Genomic DNA, 25146 nt, shown 5'->3' on the forward strand with positions numbered 1-25146 from the left:
GCGAGCCACAGGACGCGCCGCGAGCCGAGTCGCGAGTCTAAACCGGCTATAAGGCGCGCACTCCGACCAAAGGAGAAAAAAACCGGCCAAGTGCGAGTCGGTCTCGCGCACGGAGGGTTCCGCACCATCAACAAAAAATAGAGCAAAACAAGCAAAAAAACGGTCACCCATCCAAGTACTGACCCCGCCCGACGTTGCTTAACTTCGGTCAAAAATCACGTTTGTTGTATGGGAGCCCCACTTAAATCTTTATTTTATTCTGTTTTTAGTATTTGTTGTTATAGCGGCAACAGAAATACATCATCTGTGAAAATTTCAACTGTCTAGCTATCACGGTTCGTGAGATACAGCCTGGTGACAGACGGACGGACGGACGGACGGACGGACAGCGGAGTCTTAGTAATAGGGTCCCGTTTTTACCCTTTGGGTACGGAACCCTAAAAAATGGTCACCCATCCAAGTACTGACCCCGCCCGACGTTGCTTAACTTCGGTCAAAAATCACGTTTGTTGTATGGGAGCCCCACTTAAATCTTTATTTTATTCTGTTTTTAGTATTTGTTGTTATAGCGGCAACAGAAATACACCATCTGTGAAAATTTCAACTGTCTAGCTATCACGGTTCGTGAGATACAGCCTGGTGACAGACGGACGGACGGACGGACGGACGGACGGACGGACGGACAGCGGAGTCTTAGTAATAGGGTCCCGTTTTTACCCTTTGGGTACGGAACCCTAAAAAGGGCGCGCATGGCTAGCAGGCGCCTCTATCGGTCAAATTCTGCAATACAAGCGTCATTCATTCATTTCATTTTGTTTGACTGGTAATGTTGACTAAACTTAACCACAAAGTATTTTGCATTTTGAAATGAATATTAAAAATGCAAAATACATCTCGAAAAGTATTTCAAATAAAATACAAAATGTTTTTTACTAAAAGGCATTTAAATGCAAAATACAAAATAGGTATTTTGCATTTTGTATTTGCATTTTAAATAGAAGTATTTCAAATAAATCGCATCACTGGTTGTCCCCTACACTTATTTTTTAATTTGTGAATTTACATGTTATTTCTACTCAGAATAATGAGCTCTTTCTATCCTAATAGGAGAAAAAAAGTGTCCCAAGATTTTTTTCCCATTCCGTTACCATTTTTTTTATAGACCTTGTATGGCGGTTTCGGAATATTTGGAAAGATCGAAAAATGTATGGAAATCTTGGGACACTTTTTTTCTCCTATTAGGATAGAAAGAGCTCGTGATTCTGAGTAGAAATAACATAAAAAATACCAAATTTGAAAAATAGGTGTAGGGGACAACAAAAACAAACCCGCCAAGTGCGAGTCGGACTGACCATCAACAAAAAATAGAGCAAAACAAGCAAAAAAAGAAGCAAAAAAAGTACTGACCCCGCCCGACGTTGCTTAACTTCGGCCAAAAATCACGTTTGTTGTATGGGAGCCCCACTTAAATCTTTATTTTATTCTGTTTTTAGTATTTGTTGTTATAGCGGCAACAGAAATACATCATCTGTGAAAATTTCAACTGTCTAGCTATCACGGTTCGTGAGATACAGCCTGGTGACAGACGGACAGACGGACAGCGGAGTCTTAGTAATAGGGTCCCGTTTTTACCCTTTGGGTGCGGAACCCTAAAAACGCCCTCATGATTCTGAGTAGAAATAATATAAAAAATCCGAATATTAAAAAAAAAGTGTAAAGGACAAATAAAATGGCCCAATTGGAAATATTTTGACACAATTTGATATGTATTATTTTCGCATTTTTAATTATTATAAAAGCTCTCCTAGCTTTTACAAATTACATTTATAAATTTTTATGAAATTGTTTTTTGCTCCTAATTTTTACAATAAACAAAAAATCTAATGATGCATAGCTACGGTTAATAATATATGTCAAATAGTGTGAAAATAGTGAGGAAAATTAGGACTGTGTTTGTATGAAGAATCGGACGTCCCCTTTCCTCTTAAGAAGCGCTGGTAGCCTAGCGGTAAGAGCGAACAACATTCAATCCAAAGGTTACAGGTTCAAACCCGAACCGACTTTTTTCTACAATATTTTATCGCTGACTGTACTTTTCTTTCCACAGTCAACTCATAATCATGAGATAATTCTAACAACATCAAACACACATTGTTTTATCACAGAGTTCCCATGGCCCCCTACTGTCTCCATCATCAGATCAGATCATCAGACACATGTATGCAAAATTTCAACTCAATCCGAAAATCTGGAAGTGGGTAAAATTTAGCTTCCAATATTTGACCCACACTAACATACAACATACATACTAACAGGGCAAGTTAAATAAAATAAAAGCTTGTAAAAACTTTACTAAGGCCCTTCTTGCATATATTTGTGTATAATTTGTAGGTCTTGCAATTCGAATCTGTCGTCAGAAAAAGTCGAATATTCGAATACCTAAAAGTTTAGAATATTTGCAATCCTATTAATTTGCAAAAAACGTACAAGCAGAATAAATTAATATAAGTTTTTAAGATATGCTTTAGCAAGAAAAGGAAGGTGCCAATTAACACCTAAAAATAAACAAGCATACAAAATAAAAATTGCACTTATATAAATCTTTATAATCCGCCAAATCTAAAAAACATTCATTAATATTTTCATTTATAACTAGCATGTTTATACAAGAAATAAAACACCCCATGTTAAAATAATTTTTCCTCCTATATAAAAATAAATGACGTGATCCCTATTGATTTTTCGGCTCGAAAATAAATATAGAACACTAAATATGGACCTAAACCGATTCTGCGTACCGATAGGAAAGCGTAATAAACAAATACTAACCGCTCGCTTCCGGATCCACGGTGAATAAATAACTCCAAACACTGTTGAAAAACTACAAAACTATCCGCTTATATCATAAAATACTATAATTATTGTGTAAACAATGATTCTTAATATGTGGAAATTCGCAATATTGTCAATTTTTCGGCCCAAAACGTCAGACCGGTGGAAACAGTGTTGCCAGGGCTCTGGAGTCATAAGTTACGTTTCGTTTCCCTAAAAGTCACGTTTTTGCTGCTTAAGTCACATTTTTATAGTATGGGTTGGTAAATCGATTTTAATAGAAGAAATTCCGAAAATAATATATTACACAAAAATTCTACTAACCTTATATGATTTTATGTGATCGATTTCATGAATTGTAAGTTCCTTTTTTTATTTCTTGATATTTTTTTTCGTTTTCAACACGAAAAAAAAATTACCATAATAAGTTATTATAAAGTCAGTCAAATAACTTTGTCAGTGGAAGAGGGCGCGAAATTAAATTCTCTTTGGGATGATAGACCCTTCGCGCCTAAATTTTTTAAATTTGACGCTTTTTTCTACTTAATGAAATGGCTTGACAGACTATAGTTTAGGCCTGTCCAGACGAGGAAAATTTTTCGACGGTCTGATTGAATTGTCCGATTGGGTCGGGACGTGCGGACGCGGACGCCAATTTGGCTCGCCGATTATGACCGATAGTACCGATATAATGGAGTACGGACGCAAGAATACCAATTTGTGACGCTAGTTTTCGCGGTTAGCGGCATTTTTTAATTAACAGCGGTCAAATATCACCATAAAATTTAAATTGATAAAACTGGCCAAATTGGTGTTTGCGTCCGCGCGTCCTGGTTTGATCGGATAGTTTGGTCGGATTGGCGGGGGATGGTCTTCGTCTGGACACGCCTTAATCTACCAAACTTAACCCAGTCACATGAGTCCACAAACTACTAACAAGATACAATTCACAGTCAGTCAGTGCGAGAGAAATTTTTTAAAGTTTACACTGTTTAAGCCCTCTCCAGACTATGTGCGTGAATCGTGGTGTGAAAGCGCGAACGCGAGTGTGGTGTTGATTTCCCTGTCTGCGAATCTTTAATCAAAAGAAAATAAAAAAGTATATTCGTAAATAATTTACCCCCGGCTAAAATTAATGGTTTTAGAGCGCTCAAAAATCTCACAATAACTGATGTAGTACAATGAGTAGTATAGATACAGACTAAAAGAAATGAATCATTACTAATGATTCATTACACAAAAAAAAACTCTTATCAAACTATATAACACCGTCACGTCAAGGTAACAAATCTCATTTTACCATGACTATGATAAGACCTAGTGATAAACATGATTGTTGATGTATCGTCAAGGGTCAGTGCAAAGTGTCAAATTTAAAGGACTTAGTAAGCTTGGTTGGGAGCATTCCTAAATAATACGAATTTCAAAACTAAACTTGTCCAAAAATCGACTATCTTCAAAAGTCACAAAAATTGCCCCAAAATCATAAGTCACGCACATGTCACACAAGAAGGCGAAAAGTCACGAAAAATGTGACTTTTGTGACCATCTGGCAACACTGGGTGGAAATGAAAACTGCTGGATGCGTTCAGAAACATCCGGTGTGATAAGCCGATTAATATCATTTCTGGCAACATTGTTATGCAGTATTACCCGTCCAAATTTAAAACTAGTTATCAAAAACTCGTTTTTAGGGTTCCGTACCCAAGGGTAAAAACGGGACCCTAAGACTCCGCTGTCCGTCCGTCCGTCCGTCCGTCCGTCCGTCCGTCCGTCCGCCCGTCCGTCTGTCACCAGGCTGTATCTCACGAACCGTGATAGCTAGACAGTTGAAATTTTCACAGATGATGTATTTCTGTTGCCACTATAAAAACAAATACTAAAAACAGAATAAAATAAAGATTTAACTGGGGCTCCCATACAACAAACGTGATTTTTGACTTAAGCAACGTCGGGCGGGGTCAGTACTTGGATGTGTGACCGTTTTTTTGCTTGTTTAGCTCTATTTTTTGTTGATGGTGCGGAACCCTCCGTGCGTGAGTCCGACTCGCACTTGGCCGGTTTTTATCAATTTGACGCCCTTTCTATTTAACCGTATAATACCATCATACATGTACGGTTTGCAGCGACATCTACTAAAAAAATGCCAACCTACTACGTCCTTCATCTATGTTAGTTACAATGTTGTACACTAGTCTATGCTAGTAGTTTAGACAATATCCCACAGATGTCGTGTTTTTACGAGTTCACTTAAAGTTTAGTAATACGTAGGTATTTCAATAGATGTTGCTATTAAACATATTTTGTATTCTTACAATGGAGTTTTGCAACTATGCCAATATTGCCAATACTCCAATAGATGGTGATAGTATGTGATGATATGTTTGAAAAATATTCAAAAGAAAATTAAATATTAATGAAATTGCATTAAATAATATAATATTGAAGTGGTAGCTAGGCGACAAGAAGTGTTGATTCATAGAAAAATATAAATTATTGACATTTGAACACATGTAAGTTCGTGAAATATAGGTACCTTATTTATTTTTATTTTATTTATCACTTATCAGTTTTTAGGGTTCCGTACCCAAAGGGTAAAAACGGGACCCTATTACTAAGACTCCGCTGTCCGTCCGTCCGTCCGTCCGTCCGTCACCAGGCTGTATCTCACGAACCTTGATAGCTAGACAGTTGAAATTTTCACAGATGATGTATTTCTGTTGCCGCTATAACAACAAATACTAAAAACAGAATAAAATAAAGATTTAAGTGGGGCTCCCATACAACAAACGTGATTTTTGACCGAAGTTAAGCAACGTCGGGCGGGGTCAGTACTTGGATGGGTGACCGTTTTTTTGCTGGTTTTGCTCTATTTTTTGTTGATGGTGCGGAACCCTCCGTGCGCGAGTCCGACTCGCACTTGGCCGGTTTTTTTTTACACACAACACCTAAATGCAGAAACGTCTGCAAACAATACCACAATGACACTGAATTTTTCCACATTTCCTGTTCCTTTCCTAAGCATATTCCCTGAATGTTGTAAAAACTAAAAAGCAAGCAACGCCGCGCGGCAGAGCGTTGCTGATGCTTATTGATTTGATCCAAATTCGAGGAAGCAGATCGTTTCAAATGTTTGACAAACTGCGTATTGGCTGGTTCCGCGGGGGCTCACATGGCGCCGTGAATGCCAGGGGCAGCCATGCGACAATACAATAAAATACATAAATACATTTTACTGTAAGTAGGTACATGGTGCTAGTTTCCCGCACTTTCCGAGCCTACGTCAAAATATTTAAGGGCTATAATGTAAAACGTTTAACTTTAGGTCCATGGATGGCGTCCCAGCGCGCACAAGTTTTCTGCATCTGGTTGACGTAAGTAAACGTAACTGGTGACCGAAGAGCTGTCGGCTACCTCGCACAACGTAAGTACCTATCAGCATTGCGATACAGTGAGGAAATGCCGCCAGCATCCTTGGTACAATGCCTCAAGCAAGGGCCTATTTTAGATTTAAGCTAATTATTAATTTAGTTCAGTATTGTAGTAGGAGTAGGTATACCTATATATATATACCTAAGTATATTGAATTATGTAAATAAATGGTTTTTCCAGTAAATATTATTGAAATGTAAAGTAAATAATCATCTGATGATTAAAACAATCTAAATAATAATAATACCAAGCTACCATGTAAGCCGACCCCAAGCTCATTCTGTAGCTATCCGTATAGCTTGCTAGCTATACATAGCTACGTAGTCATTGTTGGGTATTACGTACCGCCGCAGGCACTTCGCGCAAATATGACTTTTTAGGAAACGACTAAAGTCCTTTGTCTATATTTTTATACAACTTTTGGTAACAAATCAAATTAATTTATTAAATATTTTAATTTGTGTTTTGTAAATAGTCAATCTACTATAAAATTGTAAATGTCGTAATGTCGTATTTGGTCTAGATTTATAATGTTTTACAGCTAGCTATTCTATTTTCCTGACTATTTTACTGCGAAATGACACTAACATATTCGTTAGCGTGTGCGTGTCTATGTCTATCATGTCTATGTCTAACTAACTTTTTGTGCATCTCGCTCGTACTCGCATATTAGTGCGAGCGAGATGCATAGAAAGTAAGTTACTCCGACGTTAGCGAATATGTCAGTTTGACACTGCTAGTCCGTGGCTAGTGCTAAGGCAGTCGTGGTAAGGCTATAGGGAATCCCTAGTCATTTCAAAATAAGTCTTATTTTCCCAACTACCTACAGCAAAGACATTACATACAAACCGTGGAACTACTTTATTTGTGTACATATATACGGCAAATATACATATACACATACAATGCAGATATCGCGTGTCCGTCCTGTTTAAAATTAATTTGTCTACATATATAGGTTACTTACGAGTTTATATATATGTAGTATATATCCGAGGTGAAAAGGTTAAAATATTTTCAACCCCATTTGAATCTTGAGCGTTGCGAGGATTTCAAGGCGCGCGACGCGAGTCAATCAAAGTTTGCTACGAGTGAATCACAAGTTTTTTTACCACATCAACGCGAGGAAATAAGTAAGTAACTGTCTGTCTGTTACCTCTTCACGCATAAACCGCTGAACCGAATGAGATGAAATTTGGTATGTAGATAGTTTGAAACCCGGGGAAGAGCAAGATAGTTTTTTATCAATCATCATAATCATCCCATCACGCAGGAGAAGTCGCGGGCAGAAGTTAGTTATCGATAAATTGGACTTGAAAGTAATTTTATTTTCACAGTTGAAGTAGTACAACGGTACATATACATACACTTAATAATGTAGGATATGTACATTATATATGTATAATATATAAGCTGTTTAAATATGAAGTTGGCAGCCCTGTGTGAATTAACATTTTTAGTATCGATCATAGAGTTACGAACTTTTGGATGCAGATTTTTTAATAAAATAACCTTTTTAAATACGTTGGTGACTATCATAATAGCCTATAATAGACGCTTGCAATAAGAGAAATATCTTAATTTATCAACAATCGTAGCGAGCAGGGATCGGAACCGGTTTTTTGCAAAAACATCGAAAAAACCATATTTCTCGAATTATTTTATACCTACTCGAAATGTAGGATTCAGTTGTGTGTTTAAGTAACGCCTTCCTATTATTAGATTGCCCAATTAGAAATGAAATAATTAGCAAAGAACGAAAAAATACCGTTTTCGTTCCCATACAAAAAATACCGATATCCGGTCCCTGGAGCGAGTGGTTCAAAAAATTTGTGAGGGTTTCAAAGCACGACTACAACTCAAAATTTGCATGCGAAACTTTACCAATGTGGATAAACTGCAGCTTTCTCATCAGTTTGTGAAAAATAAAGAGAGCCTTTACGAGAGTTATTTTAGACACAATTTCTATTTTGAAACTCGTGTAAAACTATAAAGAGTAGGTAATTTGATTGTGACGTCACATGCTAGTGTTTCACAGTTCGAAAATCGTATTGACATTTCGATAAAAGAAACTGATTTCACTAGTAGTCATATACATGTCAAATACCCTATTCTAAACACCATAAACCATAACTATCTATCCTAAGTCGGTAAAGCCAACTCTAATCACTCGCTACTTAATGTTGGTACGATTTTAAAATTAAAAAGTTGCCTGTGTGTGCGTGTGTCTGTGTGCGTGCTTACATAATGAATAAACAGTGCAGGTGTGTGGGTGAGCGAAAGAACGGTGTGGATATGGTTGTTTTCAAGTAAATAAAAGAATATTGATTATTTTGAATAGATAAATAAATTAGAATAAAAAAATTTGGATTGCTTTACAGACACAGATGTACGGAAATACATTAAAAACACGATCAAGCAGGTATCCTCAGGCCTAGCAATATAAATGAAAAATCGAAAATTTGCTAGTGAAAATTATATCTACAATATAGGAAATAGAGTTTTTTTTTGTTTAAAAATTGAACGAAACAAAACAAATGCAACCCTGTTCTAATTAAAAATAATTTAAATTTCATTGAATAAGTACAGTCAGCAGCAGAAATTGCTATGCGGGCGACGTGTTCAAAATGATCTTGACGTGACTTTATTGTTAAGAGAATAGGAGCGTGTCAAGATAATTTTGAACACCTCGCCCGCTTAGCAACTTCTGTTACTATAACTAGGATCGTGAACCACAGGTTATATATATCTACGCGTTTTCTATTATTTAAAAAAGAACAAATATTATCAAAAGACGGTTTTATTATGATGACTCCATTCTCGGTTTATCATAGTACTTAGTTAAAAAAATGCTTTTTTTTTATTAATATACGGGCATGTCCTGTTATTTCCATCGTAGCACTTGATTGTGGCGCGCCGGCGAACGGAATGCAAACTAAACGGCAAGGGCTGTCACCACCCGATATAATCATTATTTTATTGTTTTTTCCATCGTACAAAAATATACCTAGTCTTGCAAGCCAATTTCGTCAGTAGTATAACAATAAACAATCAGATGTCTGTAAACAGAATACCTAGTATGAATGAAACCCAAAATTTGAGGATGTGAATAAAATGAATAAGGGGCTGGGGCGTGTATTTATTGCGTAATATGATATCTACCGAAACCCCTCTCTCCCCCTCCCCACGTGAGATTTTAGATTCGGTTTTGTTCGTGTTCATATAATTGTTATGAATATGCGTTTAATGCTGACCATGCGTTTGTTTATCCTGGGTATGGGTTCCTGGGGGTCTAGCCAAGATAAGATAAGATAAGATAAAGGCCTAAAGACCCATTAAAGACCATGATATTTATTTATTTATTTAAAGATAAAAGATAGTTTATTCAAGTAGGCATATCATATTACAATGCGCTTATGAACGTCAAATAAAGATACACCAAGATGACAATCGTTTGCAGAAAACGAAACGAAACGCTAACTATGTGTGTCTCTCTCTATCACTCTTCCACATTAGTGCGATAGAGAGACATTATGTTTGCGTTTCGTTTCGTTTTCTGCATCAAACTATTGTCATCTTGGCTACTACATCCCCGGAACTTCGTCTAAAAACAGACCTATTTTATAAATTCAATCACAAAATTAATAAAATTGATACTATTTGACACGATTCAAACTTGGCATGCTACGACAATTACGATATAACTCTTTCAGATTACCAGTTTATTGGAAAAAAAAAACACTCAAGGCTTTAATTCACTCTTTTTGCACCATCACCTTCAATTCCAATTAAATTATAAACAATAAGATAATAAATCAATAAGTAAACATTAAAATTAAAACTTAGCCTTGACATTCGATGTTGAATGGTGGCAGCCCTAGCGTTTATCAGCACTCACACACGCGCAGTGATCGCACACACGCGCAGGTAACGAATTAGGGTCGTCTCTAGCGGCGATATGGTAAAGTACAGTAAGTCATGTTTTTAAAATTTTGAGTAATTTCGCTTTCTTGTATGTATTTATAAAATATGATAATAACATGTGCTTTTTCGGTTATAATTTTATTATACTTGAAGTAAAATAATATAATATGACTAACTATAGGCAAATAGATGTATAAACTACCACAGGATCCTCATATCAAAGGGTGGGAAAAAAAGTACTTATTAAGGAAAACGCCATAGGGCCGTAACGTAACACATACAACCCGCTTCATAGATAAAATAACCAAATGTACACCTATATGGCAGTTAAAAGCTTATAAGCCTTTTCCATAGTGGGTCATCTGCGTAGGATATCACTATCACTTGAGTATCACTACATAGTATAAAACAAAGTCGCTTCCCGCTGTCTGTCTGTCTGTATGCTTAGATCTTTAAAACTACGCAACGGATTTTGATGCGGTTTTTTTAAATAGATAGAGTAATTCAAGATAGAAGGTACGTATAATTTGTTAACCCGTGCGAAGCCGGGGCGGGTCGCTAGTTAGTAATATAAAATTTCTTCCAACAAACTATTTATTCTGTGTTAATACAGAAAAAAGGCCTATACCTCTTAGGAGGGTTCTGGAGTAATTTACGATATAGATAAATTTAAGCTAAAAATTAAGTTGTTGTTACCCAGAAATAAAAAGGCTTTTTTTATAATACAGAAAAAACTAAATTTCGTACTTACCCCCTTTCTCCCGTCCCGTATATTTTTACTCGCCGCTTCCTCGCTCATTGTTCATGTTCCGGTCACCACGGTCACAACACGTAGCTTACGGCAACGCGCATGTTATCACTGCCATGTTATGTCTAAACTGGACCCCCATGCCTCCCACATTTAACAAAATTAAAAAATTTATCGTCCCGCTTAATACGATCACGTTTAATTTTTTTTTTAATCTCACCATGAGTCACTGACAGTGTCAAAACTGACATATACGCTATCGAGAACGTAATTTACTTTCTCTCGTTTGCACAAATATGCGAGTACGAGCGAGATGTATAGAAAGTAAATTACGTTCTCAACGGCGTTTAATGTCAGTGACAAACTGATGGTAGCCGTACTGTCACTCATTTATTCATGTTAAAGTATCTTATTCACACTAAAAAGCATAAACAAAACATAGCTTAAGGCAACGCGCATGTTATCACTAGATCAACTACCATGTTATGTCTAAACTGGACCCCATGCCTCCCACATTAAAAAAAAATATTGTCCCGCATAATACGATCACGTTTAATACGAGCTGCGACTTGCAATCCGGAGGTCGCGGGTTCAAACCCCGGCTCGTACCAATGATCGAGTTTTTCGGAACTTATGTACGAAATATCATTTGATATTTACCAGTCGCTTTTCGGTGAAGGAAAACATCGTGAGGACACCGGACTAATCCCAATACGGCTACTCGGCTAGTTTACTGGGTTGGAAGGTTAGCTAGGTGGCAGTCGCATTCGTAAAAACTAGAGCCTATGGCAATTTTTGGGATTAGTTGTCAAGCGGACCTTAGGCTCCCATGAGCCGTGGCAAAATTCCGGGACAACGCGAGGAAGAAGATTGGACAGTATTTAGTAAATCAATATTTGATAGGTACAGTCACGCTCCGTCATTGTTACGCCATTTAGGGTTCTCCTCTCCCTAAATTGGACATTCCATAGCGTAAAGGGGCCCACTGATTAACAGTCCGCCGGACGATATCGGTCTGTCAGTTAGAACAAAAAGTTGACAGTTCCGAACAACTGACAGGTCGATACCGTCCGGCGGACTGTTAATCAGTGGGCCCCTTAAGAATGGAACAACCAATAACGGTAATACTATTACTTATTCTACACTACAGACAGACAAGTATTTTTCTATATATGTGAACGTTGGATAAGTTATCGTTATGTGCCGATAAGTAATCGTAGAATGTTATCTTATACTCACAAAAACAGCTGTGAAGTTATGTCGAGTACCCGGGGCATTCTTAACCGACGCGTACAAAAGAGAGTAATGATTTGAGCCATTCGTTATTTCGTAGTCGACATCTAGCGTCAAGTAACGGACCATTATCAGAGCCCGTACCATGAGTCACTGACAGTGTCAAAACTGACATATACACGCTATCGAGAACGTAATTTACTTTCTATACATCTCGCTCTTACTCGCATATTAGTGCGAACGAGACGTTTATGTCAGTGCCAAACTGAAGGTCGCCGTACTGATGGTAGCCGTACAGTTCTGCTAGTTGACAATAGATGTCACGGCAAAGTAAAACTTTAATACTAAACAATTTTCGGATAATATTATAACCGGATGCACCGGAAGTCTATTTTCAACTCCTACTGCTTAAATAACATTAGTTGTAAATTGTTTTAATTAGTAATAAATTTTTCGTCAGTAGCGACAGTCTTTACTTATATTTGTCTATGATGCTGCCGACTAGGCTAGCAGATTTAGAACAGGCTATGTAATGCAACTAGTGTTACAAAAGTTTAGCACCAACTCGATAATATGTTGTTTAGCATATTATACAATATTCATCTACTTAGTATATCGTCCTAACCTAACTGTACGTCACTCGGTCACGCCCACTTCAGAGCCCGTACCATGAGTCACTGACAGTGTCAAAACTGACATATACGCCATCGAGAACGTAATTTACGTTCTATACATCTCCCTTGCACTAATCTGCGAGTACGAGCGAGATGCATATAGAAAGTATATTACGTTCTCGATGGCGCTTATGTCACTGCCAAACTGACGGTCTAGCATGAGTTGCGTTCTCGCGCGCGACTCCATACTTGAAGTCGCGCAAGATGTATGGAGTCGCGCGAGAACGCAACTCATGCTAGACCGCCTGGTGATAGCCACACTAATGTTTTTGTGTAAAAGTGTTCATATAGTAGAGTTTATGTGACTGCTACATAATGAAAGGCATTAGAACACGAGTGTGGGTTTATAAAACGAGCTGAAAGCGAGTTTCATAAAAACATCACACGGTCGTTGAAATGCCTAAATATGTACCTACAGTTATAAACACTGTTTTATTTACACAGCTACACACATATTATAATTATGTTCCCTGTGATGTATTCAGGAAACGTTTTAATCGCATCTGTTTGCAATTGACATCACATTTCGAAAAACGTCATCTCGACTGATACTAAAAATTAGGTCAAATCTAATTCATTTGTTTTTCAGACATGTTCGAAATTTGAATGTCATTATTAAATCAATATCGACGTTAATATTACTCAATAATAACAATTTCTCAGAATAATCATTTTAGTCCTAACAAAATACCTAATTATTTATCCGTAATTGCGGTTTTTGAAAGCATCATAGAGTTCACGATAAATTACTTACCTACTTAACTTGTTGTTTGAAAAGTAATTTTAATTATAATTTTCAAAATAATCGACCGGTACTATACTTATTATTTATTGAATTATATTTATGTAACTATTTAATGATATAACGTTTCGTTTTCATTTGAAATATATCATCTCTTTAGCTCAATACTGCCGTTTGAAGGATACAGCAAGCAAACCCGCGCGGCAACGCTAGTTTGTCTACTCATAAAAATTATCGTATTACCGTTACGTGTGTGTGCGTTGCGGTCTGCACACACACACTCACAGTTGATCTGAAAACACTCAGGGTTGGCGCTTCACGAAATATTGGTAATAAGTTATGTATTAACACGTGTATTGATCGTGCACACATCTTTAAAACCCTACCTTATAGTTGTCAAGACAAGTCTTTAGTCTATTCCCCAAAAAAGCATTTGTGCATACACGCAGTATCTTTTTGGCACTTTTTCGATACTTCGTGTAATGACAACTTAAAAAATATTGTATGAAATACATTGTTGCCAACCTTAATTTAAATGTCATCTCTGACTAATAAGTGAACTCTAGACATGTTTTTTTTTTTAATTTCATTAATTCTTTTCCCGCCCGTACCCTCCATTCTTTGCTACTTCTTGATCTTGAATGAAACATATTTGTTAAATTTACAATTTCATTTCAAAGTAAGTGCTTGGTCCTTTTCCTTGGTACTTATTTAAGAAACTCAAGTAGAAACGGACCGCGATGGTCATCATATTTTAAAAACCGGACCCCTGAACAAACTAATTGGTGACCCCTGATGTAGGTACACCTAAAACGTCACTTCAAATAATTATCAATATCAATCGACACGAGCACAAATTCCCTATTTATTACATCAAATATCATAATAAAATTAAATTAAAAATCATTATTTGAGTAAATATCACTAAAACAACATACCCCTACAAATAGCATTCTATCGGCAGCCCTGGCACGCACACACTCACACCGTGTACACACAGCACACATCGCCGTGGCGGATATATGAAACCGAATGCTTGTCAAACTAAATGGATACGGTAGCTAGGGCGGAGACAGGTATCATAAACTTATCGATAGATCATTCCTTTGTTCTTATTTATTTTGTTTTGCTTGGTTATCTAAATTGATTTTATTTCGATTTCTTAGAGATTATTGACATTATTGTTATACATAGTGTATATTTTTTTAATTGTATTAATGTTTTTAAACATTTTAACGAGGACACTTAACCTCTAGCCGCCCAGAGACCGATAAAAAGGTCTCCTGTTCCATTCTAATTTGAACTTTGTGTTGACAAAATAAAATTTCATTTTGCTTGGCAAGGTTTGACGTATGGGCTAGAGGGTAAATATAATGAGATAAATAATTAACTCATATGATGACATTGATGACAATGTAGGTAAACAAATATGTATAATCGTGTTTTTTTCGCTTGTAATTAACAACTAAAAAGTGTTAGCAAATATCTGGTTTTCTACAGTACGTAGGTTGCCCTGAAAGTTTCGGGAATTGCATACTTAGGAACGTATATTTGACATGTGTTATACCTCTTTGTTACAAGCATAGTCTCATTATTCGAAAACACTGGCCACTTAGAAAAAAAAAACAATGTTCTATTTTCAATTGTTTTTTAAAGTCGTTGAGTCGCTGGTGAAAATGGAGCTGTCCCGCGAAAGTTTTAGAGCAATGATTTATTATGACTTTAAAAGTGGATTAACACAACAACAATGTGGAGACCGATTGACTATTGCTTTTAGTAGTGAAGCACTTTCGAAGACGACAATATACAGGTGGTATTCGGAATTTCAACGTGGCCGTGTGTCTCTTGCGGATGACGTACGTGAGGGTCGACCGAAAACTGCCGTTACCGATCAAAACATCGATGTTGTTCGCCAACTGATAAAAGAAGATAGGCATGTTACATATCGGGAAATTCAGGAGACTTTAGGCATTGGAATGAGTCAGGTACAAGTTATTTTACAGCAAGAGTTGGGCGTGCGGAAGTTGTTTTCCCGGTGGATTCCTCACTTGTTATCTGACGAGCAGAAAACGGTCCGTGTCAATTGGTGCCACAAAACCCTAAAAAGATTTAATGGAGGAAGCTCAACTGCCGTTTTTAGTATTGTGTCAGGTGACGAGTCATGGATTTACGCATATGAGCCTGAATCCAAAAACCAATCTCGAGTATGGGTTTACGAAGACGAGCCGAAGCCAACAAAAGTTGTTCGTTCTCGCAGCACGATCAAAAAAATGGTAGCCACGTTTGTCTCCAAATCGGGTCACGTGGCGACTATTGCTCTTGAAGATCGAAGAACTGTCAATGCCGATTGGTATATAGGCGTTTGTTTACCGATTGTTTTTGCTGAACTGCGAAAAAATAACCCTAACCGCCGTATTATACTACACCATGATAATGCCAGCCCTCATACTGCTCAGAAAACAAACGACTATCTGAAGGGCGAAAAAGTCGAATTACTGGACCATCCTCCGTACAGCCCCGACCTAAGTCCCAACGATTTTTTTACTTTCCCGAAAATAAAGAATCGGTTGCGTGGTCAGCGTTTTCAGACCGCGGAAGAAGCAGTCCACGCTTATAAAATGGCCATTTCGTCAACCCCCAGTTCAGAGTTCAATAACTGTTTTGAAAACTGGTTTCAGAGAATGAAAAAGTGCATTAAACACAAAGGAGAATACTTTGAAAAACAATAAAAGTACTTTTATTTCATTTAAACGCGTATTTTTTCCAATTCCCGAAACTTTCAGGGCAACCTACGTACCACACCTCGGCTATGAACAGACGATCAATATAGTATCAATAAATTCAATTCTTTATTCTGCGATTTTTTTATTTCATTGATTGATTCCCAATCATTTGATAAATTATTTTGATAGGACGAGTGTCGAAGAGGCTAGTCTTTCAAAATAATATATTTAATATGATACATTTAAAAACAAACGAAACTATTATAATAAGACAACTAATACGATAAGGCGGTATATAATATATATAGCCGCCCTCATATATACGCCCTCCCAGTTCACTATTTTTAATTCTAAATATGAGTATAACTACAAATATTACTAACAAAGCAAGTAACGGAAAGTTTCCAAAAAGAAATTTCTCGGAAATTTCAGGAAAATTTAACAGGAAACAAAGGAAACTTTATTTTGGAAATGGAAAATTTCAATTCCCATATGGACATACAATATGAAAAATTTCCCAGTTTTTACTACCTATGTGAAAATTTCGCAAGTTTGGAAAGTTTCCGACGACACATCAGTAAGTAGGTATGACGCTCAGACCACCTTGAACTTATTATCGACAAGTTTATCGACACTCGTCAATCCCTAGCGTTAGCAGAGTCGCGCACGAGGTATGTACCTCGTATTATTATTAGCAGTGTAAGGCTCGGCGCACACTGCGCTCGCTCAATATTTATTAAATAATTATTTTATACTAATTTTCTAAGTCTGTTTAACACGTTTATTAGTAGTTAAATAACTTTAATAGGTACTAAGTAATAATTAAAATCGTATATAGGTACATATATAAATATGTGTAAAAGTTTTGCATGCCTTTTAAACATTAAGTATAATAATAAAATGTTACACAACATACATACATACCCAGACCCACGCTGTGTATATGTCGTTACACCTTTGTTTAACATATCAAAATCAAAAGGCGCCAAATAAATATCTCAACACTTTCAATCCTATTAAAAAAGTAGGTATGTTAATATTGAAATAAAAATTAACCTTAAATGATGACAATCCAATTAAATGACACAAATAATCATCGCTCTGGATTCCCAAATTTCTGGTTTTCGAGCGTGTTTTTTTGTGCCAGTTTTTTTTCGTATCACAAGTCAAGGACGAGTTGAGGTAACGGCATCGGCACATTTACCTTACGACGGCAGAATACTATAACCACATTTAACTTTCAACCTTATTCACGTTTGTTTAAGATCGATTTTTTAATGGTGAATTTTGGAGTTACGTCTTTTTGTAATGGGTGCTATGATATTATATGATAGCATGTTAAGGCCGTGCATCGAAAAATAACAGGATCTTAGAAAGGTGGCAGTGGCTAGCCCCGGAAACAAACAGTAGTGATTTTCGGATATATGTTTCTTGACTATATGATAAGACATTTCGTAGTAGTCGAAACACGAATGCTTAAAATTTTCTCGATAGAAAATAAATCCAAACTTACGTGTTCATTTTTCGGTTTTAGCTTCGTGCAACTAGAAAACACATCCATATCCAGCACAATCCACCTTACAGCAAAGGTTTTCATCTCGTCTTAACTTTCAAAGAACTAAATATTAACTTATTATCCTTTACCGATGGATTTATTACCGATTTTTGATTTTATGAATTCAACAGCAAACGCCCATTTTACGCAGTTCGGTTTCTCTTTCTGTCATGCGTCAAAGTCATAAATGCATCCTTTATGCCAGTAATGTTAGATGGCCGTCGTGCCTCAAAGAGGTAAGACCTATGTCACTTCGCGCAGCGCTCCGAATTACGTAAAATTTTAATATCCAATAAACGTTGAGTCGTAACTCCATTGAGTAGTAACGGAATCGGAGGTAAACCTATGATGGTGCCTTCTTACAGGCCTATACGTTACGCATGTGTGCGTTTTTGCTTAGCTACGTCATGCTACATCGAAATCTATACTCTTTGTCAGTTACAACGGGTTAGGAAATTTCGACAGATATTGAAATGTATCGGTAGCTGTTTGGTATTTAGCCATCAGAATCTAACCGTAACTTTTTGCTTTATTTTTGTTTGAAAATAAAATATCTATAAGAATATATTTTTTGCTTTTTTTCTATTGTAATGATAAAAATAAATCTAGTATGTTTCATGCTCAAATAATTTAAAATAATTGAATAAATATTAAAAACTAATTGATATTATTCGTTTTAATGATTATATTATTAAGTTTGTTTGAATAAAATATTTTATTTCAATAATACGAAAAGTTATTATATTTAAGTACCACTAAAAAAGGTCTCTACTTACAAAAACTCACTTGCACGGGCCGGGGTTCGAACCCGTGACCTCCGGTTTGAAAGTCGCACGCCACTACAATTTCACATAAGTAATTTACAATGACATGATACCGTGGAAAAAGTGAATATTACAATGTACTGTGTTACTATCATTTTATAGTTTATTTTGGCTTGACAAGGAGGAATGAGAAAAACGTGCAGAGCGAGAGGATTAAATCTCTCTGTCCTTTTCTTAAAGTAGCCAATCCTAATTATGACATCTGTTTTGATATTAATTCTTTGAACATAATTTGTCGATGTTCTTTTTTATATCATCGAGAAAGATTTTTATTAAAAAAATGTGTTGAATTTATATGTTTTATTTATGTTTTTATGGCATAAATTTCATTACTTTTGACAAATTTTGATTGTGATGACAAACGATTTGATGTGATGTGTGAAACGAACCATGTGATCAACGATTTATCTAATAAAACTTCATTTAGTCGAAAAAAATAGTTGTCTACTACCGGGTGGAAAAAAATTATGGGCCCTGGAGGGAAAGTGCCTTAAAACCTTAAGTTTGCTCATTTTACTTAAATGAAACATTATTGTTTTTTAAAGAAACAACTGCATTCAAAGATTTTTGAAGTGAAAACTTCTTTAGCGGCGCTAGGCACTTTTTGAGGTGGGGAAAAAATGATAAACTCGAGACAGCGTAAGGCGATCATGTGACCGTAAGGTTTAGATGGCATTTAAATCAATAAAGAAAAACTCAATGACATTACATGAAAAAGGTTATAATCTTGTACGGGCTGAAATACGAGGATCTCACAGTATTATAACTTTATATCACTCAAATATAATTCAATAAAGCTACATCTTGATGAAATCGCTAATAAAAGTGAACTCTAGTACTGGTGAATAAAACTCAAAATATCATGACCAAATATATTTAGACGCGAGGTCTGCAAGGTAACTTTACAATTTCTATTCGAATTTTAAACAATTAACGCTATACATTTGAATTTCGAATTTTAAACAAGCTCACTGACCAGCAATTTCGGAACCAAAAGTTTTCAATAGAAAGGAGGATGGGTCAATTATACATAGTGCTGCAGACATTTTGGACTAGTCATTGAGTTTTCACTTCTGTCGGCACTCCCGGAATGCAACACGTTGTTTTTTTTTAAATTCGCTTAGTCGCGCCCGGGAATCGAACCTACTTTTTCCACACTGTATAAAAGAACATAAATGCTTTTCTTCTGGTAACTTAAATGTTCTATCTATCTTGGTGATATGTCAATGCAATCAAATAATCTGAAAAAATAATAATAACCCAATTTATGAATTCCGTTCCTTCAGAAAAATGCGAAATGTACGTACAATTTTTAGGGATATCGTACTTTTCCCAGAGACAAATTTAGTTGGCTAAGACACATTTTCACTGATTTGGGGTCTGTACTAAAAATCTAACATAATATGATAAGGACTTAATCGCTTTAAGCTCAAGAGTGAGTTTTCCTAAAGCTTTTTCTAAAAATTATGTCTTAATTAACGTTAGGAGTGCACTGCAGCATGTCAAATGTATGCCAAAATGTCAAGGGAGAGAACAATAAATTAAGTTTAAATTCCACTTCCACTCATCAGCAAAGTGATATAAGTATATCAGCAGTTTAAAGTTATTTTAGATTACAAAATTAGCGCATCAAAAAAATCAAAGTGCATAGAAAAAAAGTCTCCTGAGTCATAATAAAATTGATGTCTCTTGGGTCACCAGAAAAGTCACCAGGGAGAACGATGACCCAAATCACATTTAAAAGAAAATGTAAATTTTGTGTACTACCTACGAACATTTTTCAAAAAACTATGTTTTTATAACATATTAGACCCAGGATAGATCTAATACCTCTTTTCGTACCCCGGATAAAATGGTCGGCGACTAAAAAAGTAACTGAAACGTTACGTTATTAGGTTCACGATGCCGCGTTGTACCCTTGCCTTCGTTGCGATATGTTTGGTAAGTCAGGAGACTTAAAAAATGAGCCATGATTTTGGGACATATTAACAAATATTTTTTTGAATATATATTAATTTTAGCGGACTTTAATAATTTACCAGTTAAATTAGATGTAAATACCTTTTTAGTTAATCGTTAATATGATATATTAGTAGCAGTAAAACACTTTATTGTACAAAAAGACATATAAAACATGAAAAAACACACATCCTTCGTATATGGTAGAATATATTTTTCACACTTATAAGTAAAAACCAAAACCGATACGCGATTGGGATACGCTCTTTTTGTATGGGATAAAAAAAAATTCTCCTGGGTCACCAAGAAAAATCGACATATTAAAATAATTCAGTTCGTTTTTAAGTTCTAGTCAGATTGACTTTTTGGTTATTTGAGATAAATTACAATAACGCTTAGATTTGAAAAACATGATTTTCTATTTTGTTGCGATCGACCCGGGTAATAAAAATACGGCGAATTTGAACTTTTGTTTGTTGTCGTTGTAAAATGTATTAAAAAATAATGTAGGCACCCCTGACAATTGAAATTCAAAATTATCCAGAAAAAGCGGCCAAGTGCGAGTCGGACTCGCCCATGAAGGGTTCCGTATTTAGGGGATTTATGACGTATTAAAAAAAACTACTTACTAGATCTTGTTCAAACCAATTTTCGGTGGAAGTTTGCATGGTAATGTACATCATATATTTTTTTTAGTTTTATCATTCTCTTATTTTAGAAGTTACAGGGGGGGGGACACACACATTTTACCACTTTGGAAGTGTCTCTCGCGCAAACTATTCAGTTTAGAAAAAAATGATGTTAGAAACCTCAATATCATTTTTGAAGACCTATCCATAGATACCCCACACGTATGGGTTTGATGAAAAAAAATTTTTTGAGTTTCAGTTGTTCTAAGTATGGGAAACCCCCAAAAAAAAATTTTTTTTTTCTATTTTTGTGTGAAAATATAATGCGGATACAGAATACATCTACTTACCAAGTTTCAACAGTATAGTTCTTATAGTTTCGGAAAAAAGTGACTGTGACATACGGACGGACAGACGGACAGACAGACAGACAGACATGACGAATCTATAAGGGTTCCGTTTTTTGCCATTTGGCTACGGAACCCTAAAAATTAGTGTTTTAAAAAGGCACCCTGTATTCCTTACATACCTAAATAATCTCTTATTCAATAAAACATATAATTACTAAACACTGTGATTTATTTCAAATAAATGCAAATCGATCGGATAAAAGATATTAATACCTACCTATACAACAATGAATACGAGTACAGTCAGCTGCAATAATATGTTACACACCGAAGGCCGTTTTGCGGTAGATCATGTTAGATCTTATTTGTAGAGCCATAAGAGCGTGTCACATATTTTTGCGGCCGTCGAAGAGTAACATATTATTGCAGGTGACTGTACCTATGAAAAATTCGAGGGTTAAAAAGCATTTCAACCAAAGCATTTATAATAATAACGACCATGGACGCCTGCAACCCCAGGGTTATTGTAACCCCATAACAATAAGGTTGAAATTTGCATTTAGTGACCGCAAAGTCAGGTGAGCGTAATCAAGTAAATCTGTTTTCATCATATTTTATCAAAAATAATCTCTTTTCTGTTCTTGTGCTATTTTCTTATTATCAATACTCTTAACTTATATGCTATATACGCTGCTGCTTTTATGATGTTAACATCTTCCAAAACAACAATAAATATGCAGGTTTATGAATTAATTATTTTATTGTTTGCTATTATGAACAAGTAACAACGCCATCTGTTTCAATTTTTTCCGAATTTAAGTTTCTGGCCGACCGCAGCGACCACGTATAATGGTAGTTAACTTCTGTAACGTTAGATGGTGCTAAAAGGTCACACAAACTTCACGTGCGGCGCGAATCGTTTCCATGTGTGCGTGTTAGCGGGGAGGGAAGAACTAGCGGGCGTGGTTTACGAAGCGCCAGACGCGGCTGCAGTAGGCCCTTAAGTTGTGCCTATAATTTGTTATTATTTAAATAAATGTTTGGTTATATAATTATTTATATTACTAGTTTGTTTAGTTATTGTATATTGAATGTTTACAAAAATTCTGATAGAACAGGGGCCCAGATTTCTAAAAAACGTTGTAACTTGTAATACAAGTGGAAGTCCCTTTCTAACAAAAGCTGCCAAACAGTGACATCAGCTTGTATTACAAGTTACAAGCTTTTGAGAAACGGGCCCCAGTAGTTAAGTAATATTAGTTTGAATTGATGCAAGTTTTTAAATAAAATTTTATCTCATGTATACATTTTATACATTTTTTTATATAAAATCGACCCTAATCTATAAAAGACTTCTTTATAACATTATATTTACATACAATAGAAATAAAATAATAACTCAATCCAAAAGTCTGTCATTTAGGTCATTTTCAGATATGGAAAAAAATATGTCACCTGCAATAATAATGTTACACAACGAAGGCCGCAAAGATATCGGACACGATCTGATTTGTAGAGCCATAAGAGCGTGTCACATATTTTTGCGGCCTTCGAAGAGTAACATATTATTGCAGGTGACTGTACAGGTACAGGCTAATCCATGGTATCGTATTAAAACGTGTATTATGTTTAATAGGTAAAAAAAAAATGCCGAGGCCGCCGCCAAGGCTTCTGTCGGGCAATGTTTCATCTTTACTTCATGTTCATACATCGATAACGAATAGGAAAAGGAAAATATTTATTTATTTATAATAAATACATGTTTAAATTTATAAACAAATCCATACTCCATACTTATAATATTATAAATGCGAAACTGTGTCTGTCTGTCTGTCTGGTACCTCTTTACGCTTAAACAGCTGAACCGATTTAGTTGAAATTCGGGTTCAGGGAAAGGACATAGGATACTTTTTATCCCAGAACTCACCCCTCAAGGGTGTGAAAAGGGGGGTGCAAATTTATATGGGGAATCAATAACCACTGGAAACGATTTAGAAACTTGGTATGCGGATAGTTTAAGTTGTTGGGAAGGATATATTAATAGTTTTTATTCCCGAAATCATCCCTTAAGGGTGTAAAAAATGGGGTGAAAATTTGTAGAGTGGACCAATTTGGAGATGAAAAGAAGGATGAATAAAAAACAAATTTGTTTGAAAAGTAAGGTACCCAAATTACTTATTCCACGCAGACGAAGTCGCGGGCAAAAGCTAGTTTAAATAATAATGAAACTTTAATTTCCCAGGCACATTATTATATGGCTGATGTTTTCTAAACTTGGCATATTATCAGAGATGCTTGTTGGAATGTGGCCAAGGTGCAGCGCTGTTACATTATTTACCGACTTTGGAGGAAAAGAGGTTATTAATTCAACTTTTTTTAACATAGTTAATATTTATTTAATACCGAAAACATTCTTAATTCACAAATTTTACCTCAAAGCAGCTTAAAACTAAATAAATATGAAACTAAAACTAATGAAATAGGTACATTATTAAAATAAATAACAAACAAAACGAAAATGTTCGCTATCCAAAAAGGGTTCCGACAAAACTTTAACCCATCTACGATATTAAAGGTTTACTTAGTTATGAACGTTTTTTATCCAGTAATCATTTAAAATTACTTACCTAAAACAGGTACCTAAATAAAACATAGGTAAAGGGTTAAAATGTCCTTTTTTTCAGGCAATCCCTATTTCGTTAACCCTTCAACACCTGAAACGATTAAAAAACTATAACCCAAATATTGATTTTCACGTAATAATTGCGACACAATCAATGCGAATCCACTAAAATATGTAAATGGGTAAAGCTTATAAAATGGGTATCCCATTGAGTACGTAAGGGTTTGTTAAAGAGGTTTTAACGACGAACAGAAACATACAGCCGTATTCGAACAATAAGATACGTCAAATATAAGATATTTAAACGATATGGATCGGATATGTCAGTGTCAAAGAAGTGTCAAAAGTGACGTTTTTGCATGAATCTAGTATTTTAACTGGATCAGACATGAGGGGTGGGGGAAAATGACCGAACGGGATAGTCTTATGTATCTTTTAGTAGGAGTAGCAGCGAAACCGCTATTATTGTTTGTCCTTGTCATCGTCACAGATTGTTTTTTATTACCCACCATAAATTAGTATGTATACTTGGTCAAACAGATCTTGTCAGTAGAAAAAGGCGGCAAATCTGAAAAATGTAAGCGCGAAGGGACATCGTCCCATAGAAAATTTGAATTTCGCGCCTTTTTTACTGACAAGATTTGCTTGACTAGCTATATTATGGGGGGCAAGTGCGGGCAACAAATAAATTCGACCAATCACAGTGTCGCATGTCTATGTTTTGTCCCTCACTGACAAACGCGTATAGCACATCGATTAGGATCCTACCATCTTATTTGAAGAAACGTCACTTTTGACACTTGTTTGACACTGACATACATATCCGATCCATATCGTTTCAATATCGAATATTTGACGTATCTTATTGTTCGAATACGGCTGATAGTTTAATGATTTA

At 35.8% G+C, this 25146-nt stretch overlaps 1 protein-coding gene across 1 annotated transcript in view; it reads right to left on the minus strand.

Moving 5' to 3' along the window:
• LOC134659460 (uncharacterized) overlaps window positions 1-25146 on the minus strand; it is a 41688-nt gene that overhangs the window by 13520 nt on the left and 3022 nt on the right. Inside the window, exon 2 of the mRNA XM_063515102.1 lies at window positions 2830-2881. Within this exon, the coding sequence (XP_063371172.1) occupies window positions 2830-2881 (52 nt within the window). The remainder of the gene's footprint in view (window positions 1-2829; window positions 2882-25146) is intronic.

This window comes from Cydia amplana, chromosome 25, assembly GCF_948474715.1.
Source record: "Cydia amplana chromosome 25, ilCydAmpl1.1, whole genome shotgun sequence".
NCBI classification, from domain to species: Eukaryota; Metazoa; Arthropoda; class Insecta; order Lepidoptera; family Tortricidae; genus Cydia; species Cydia amplana.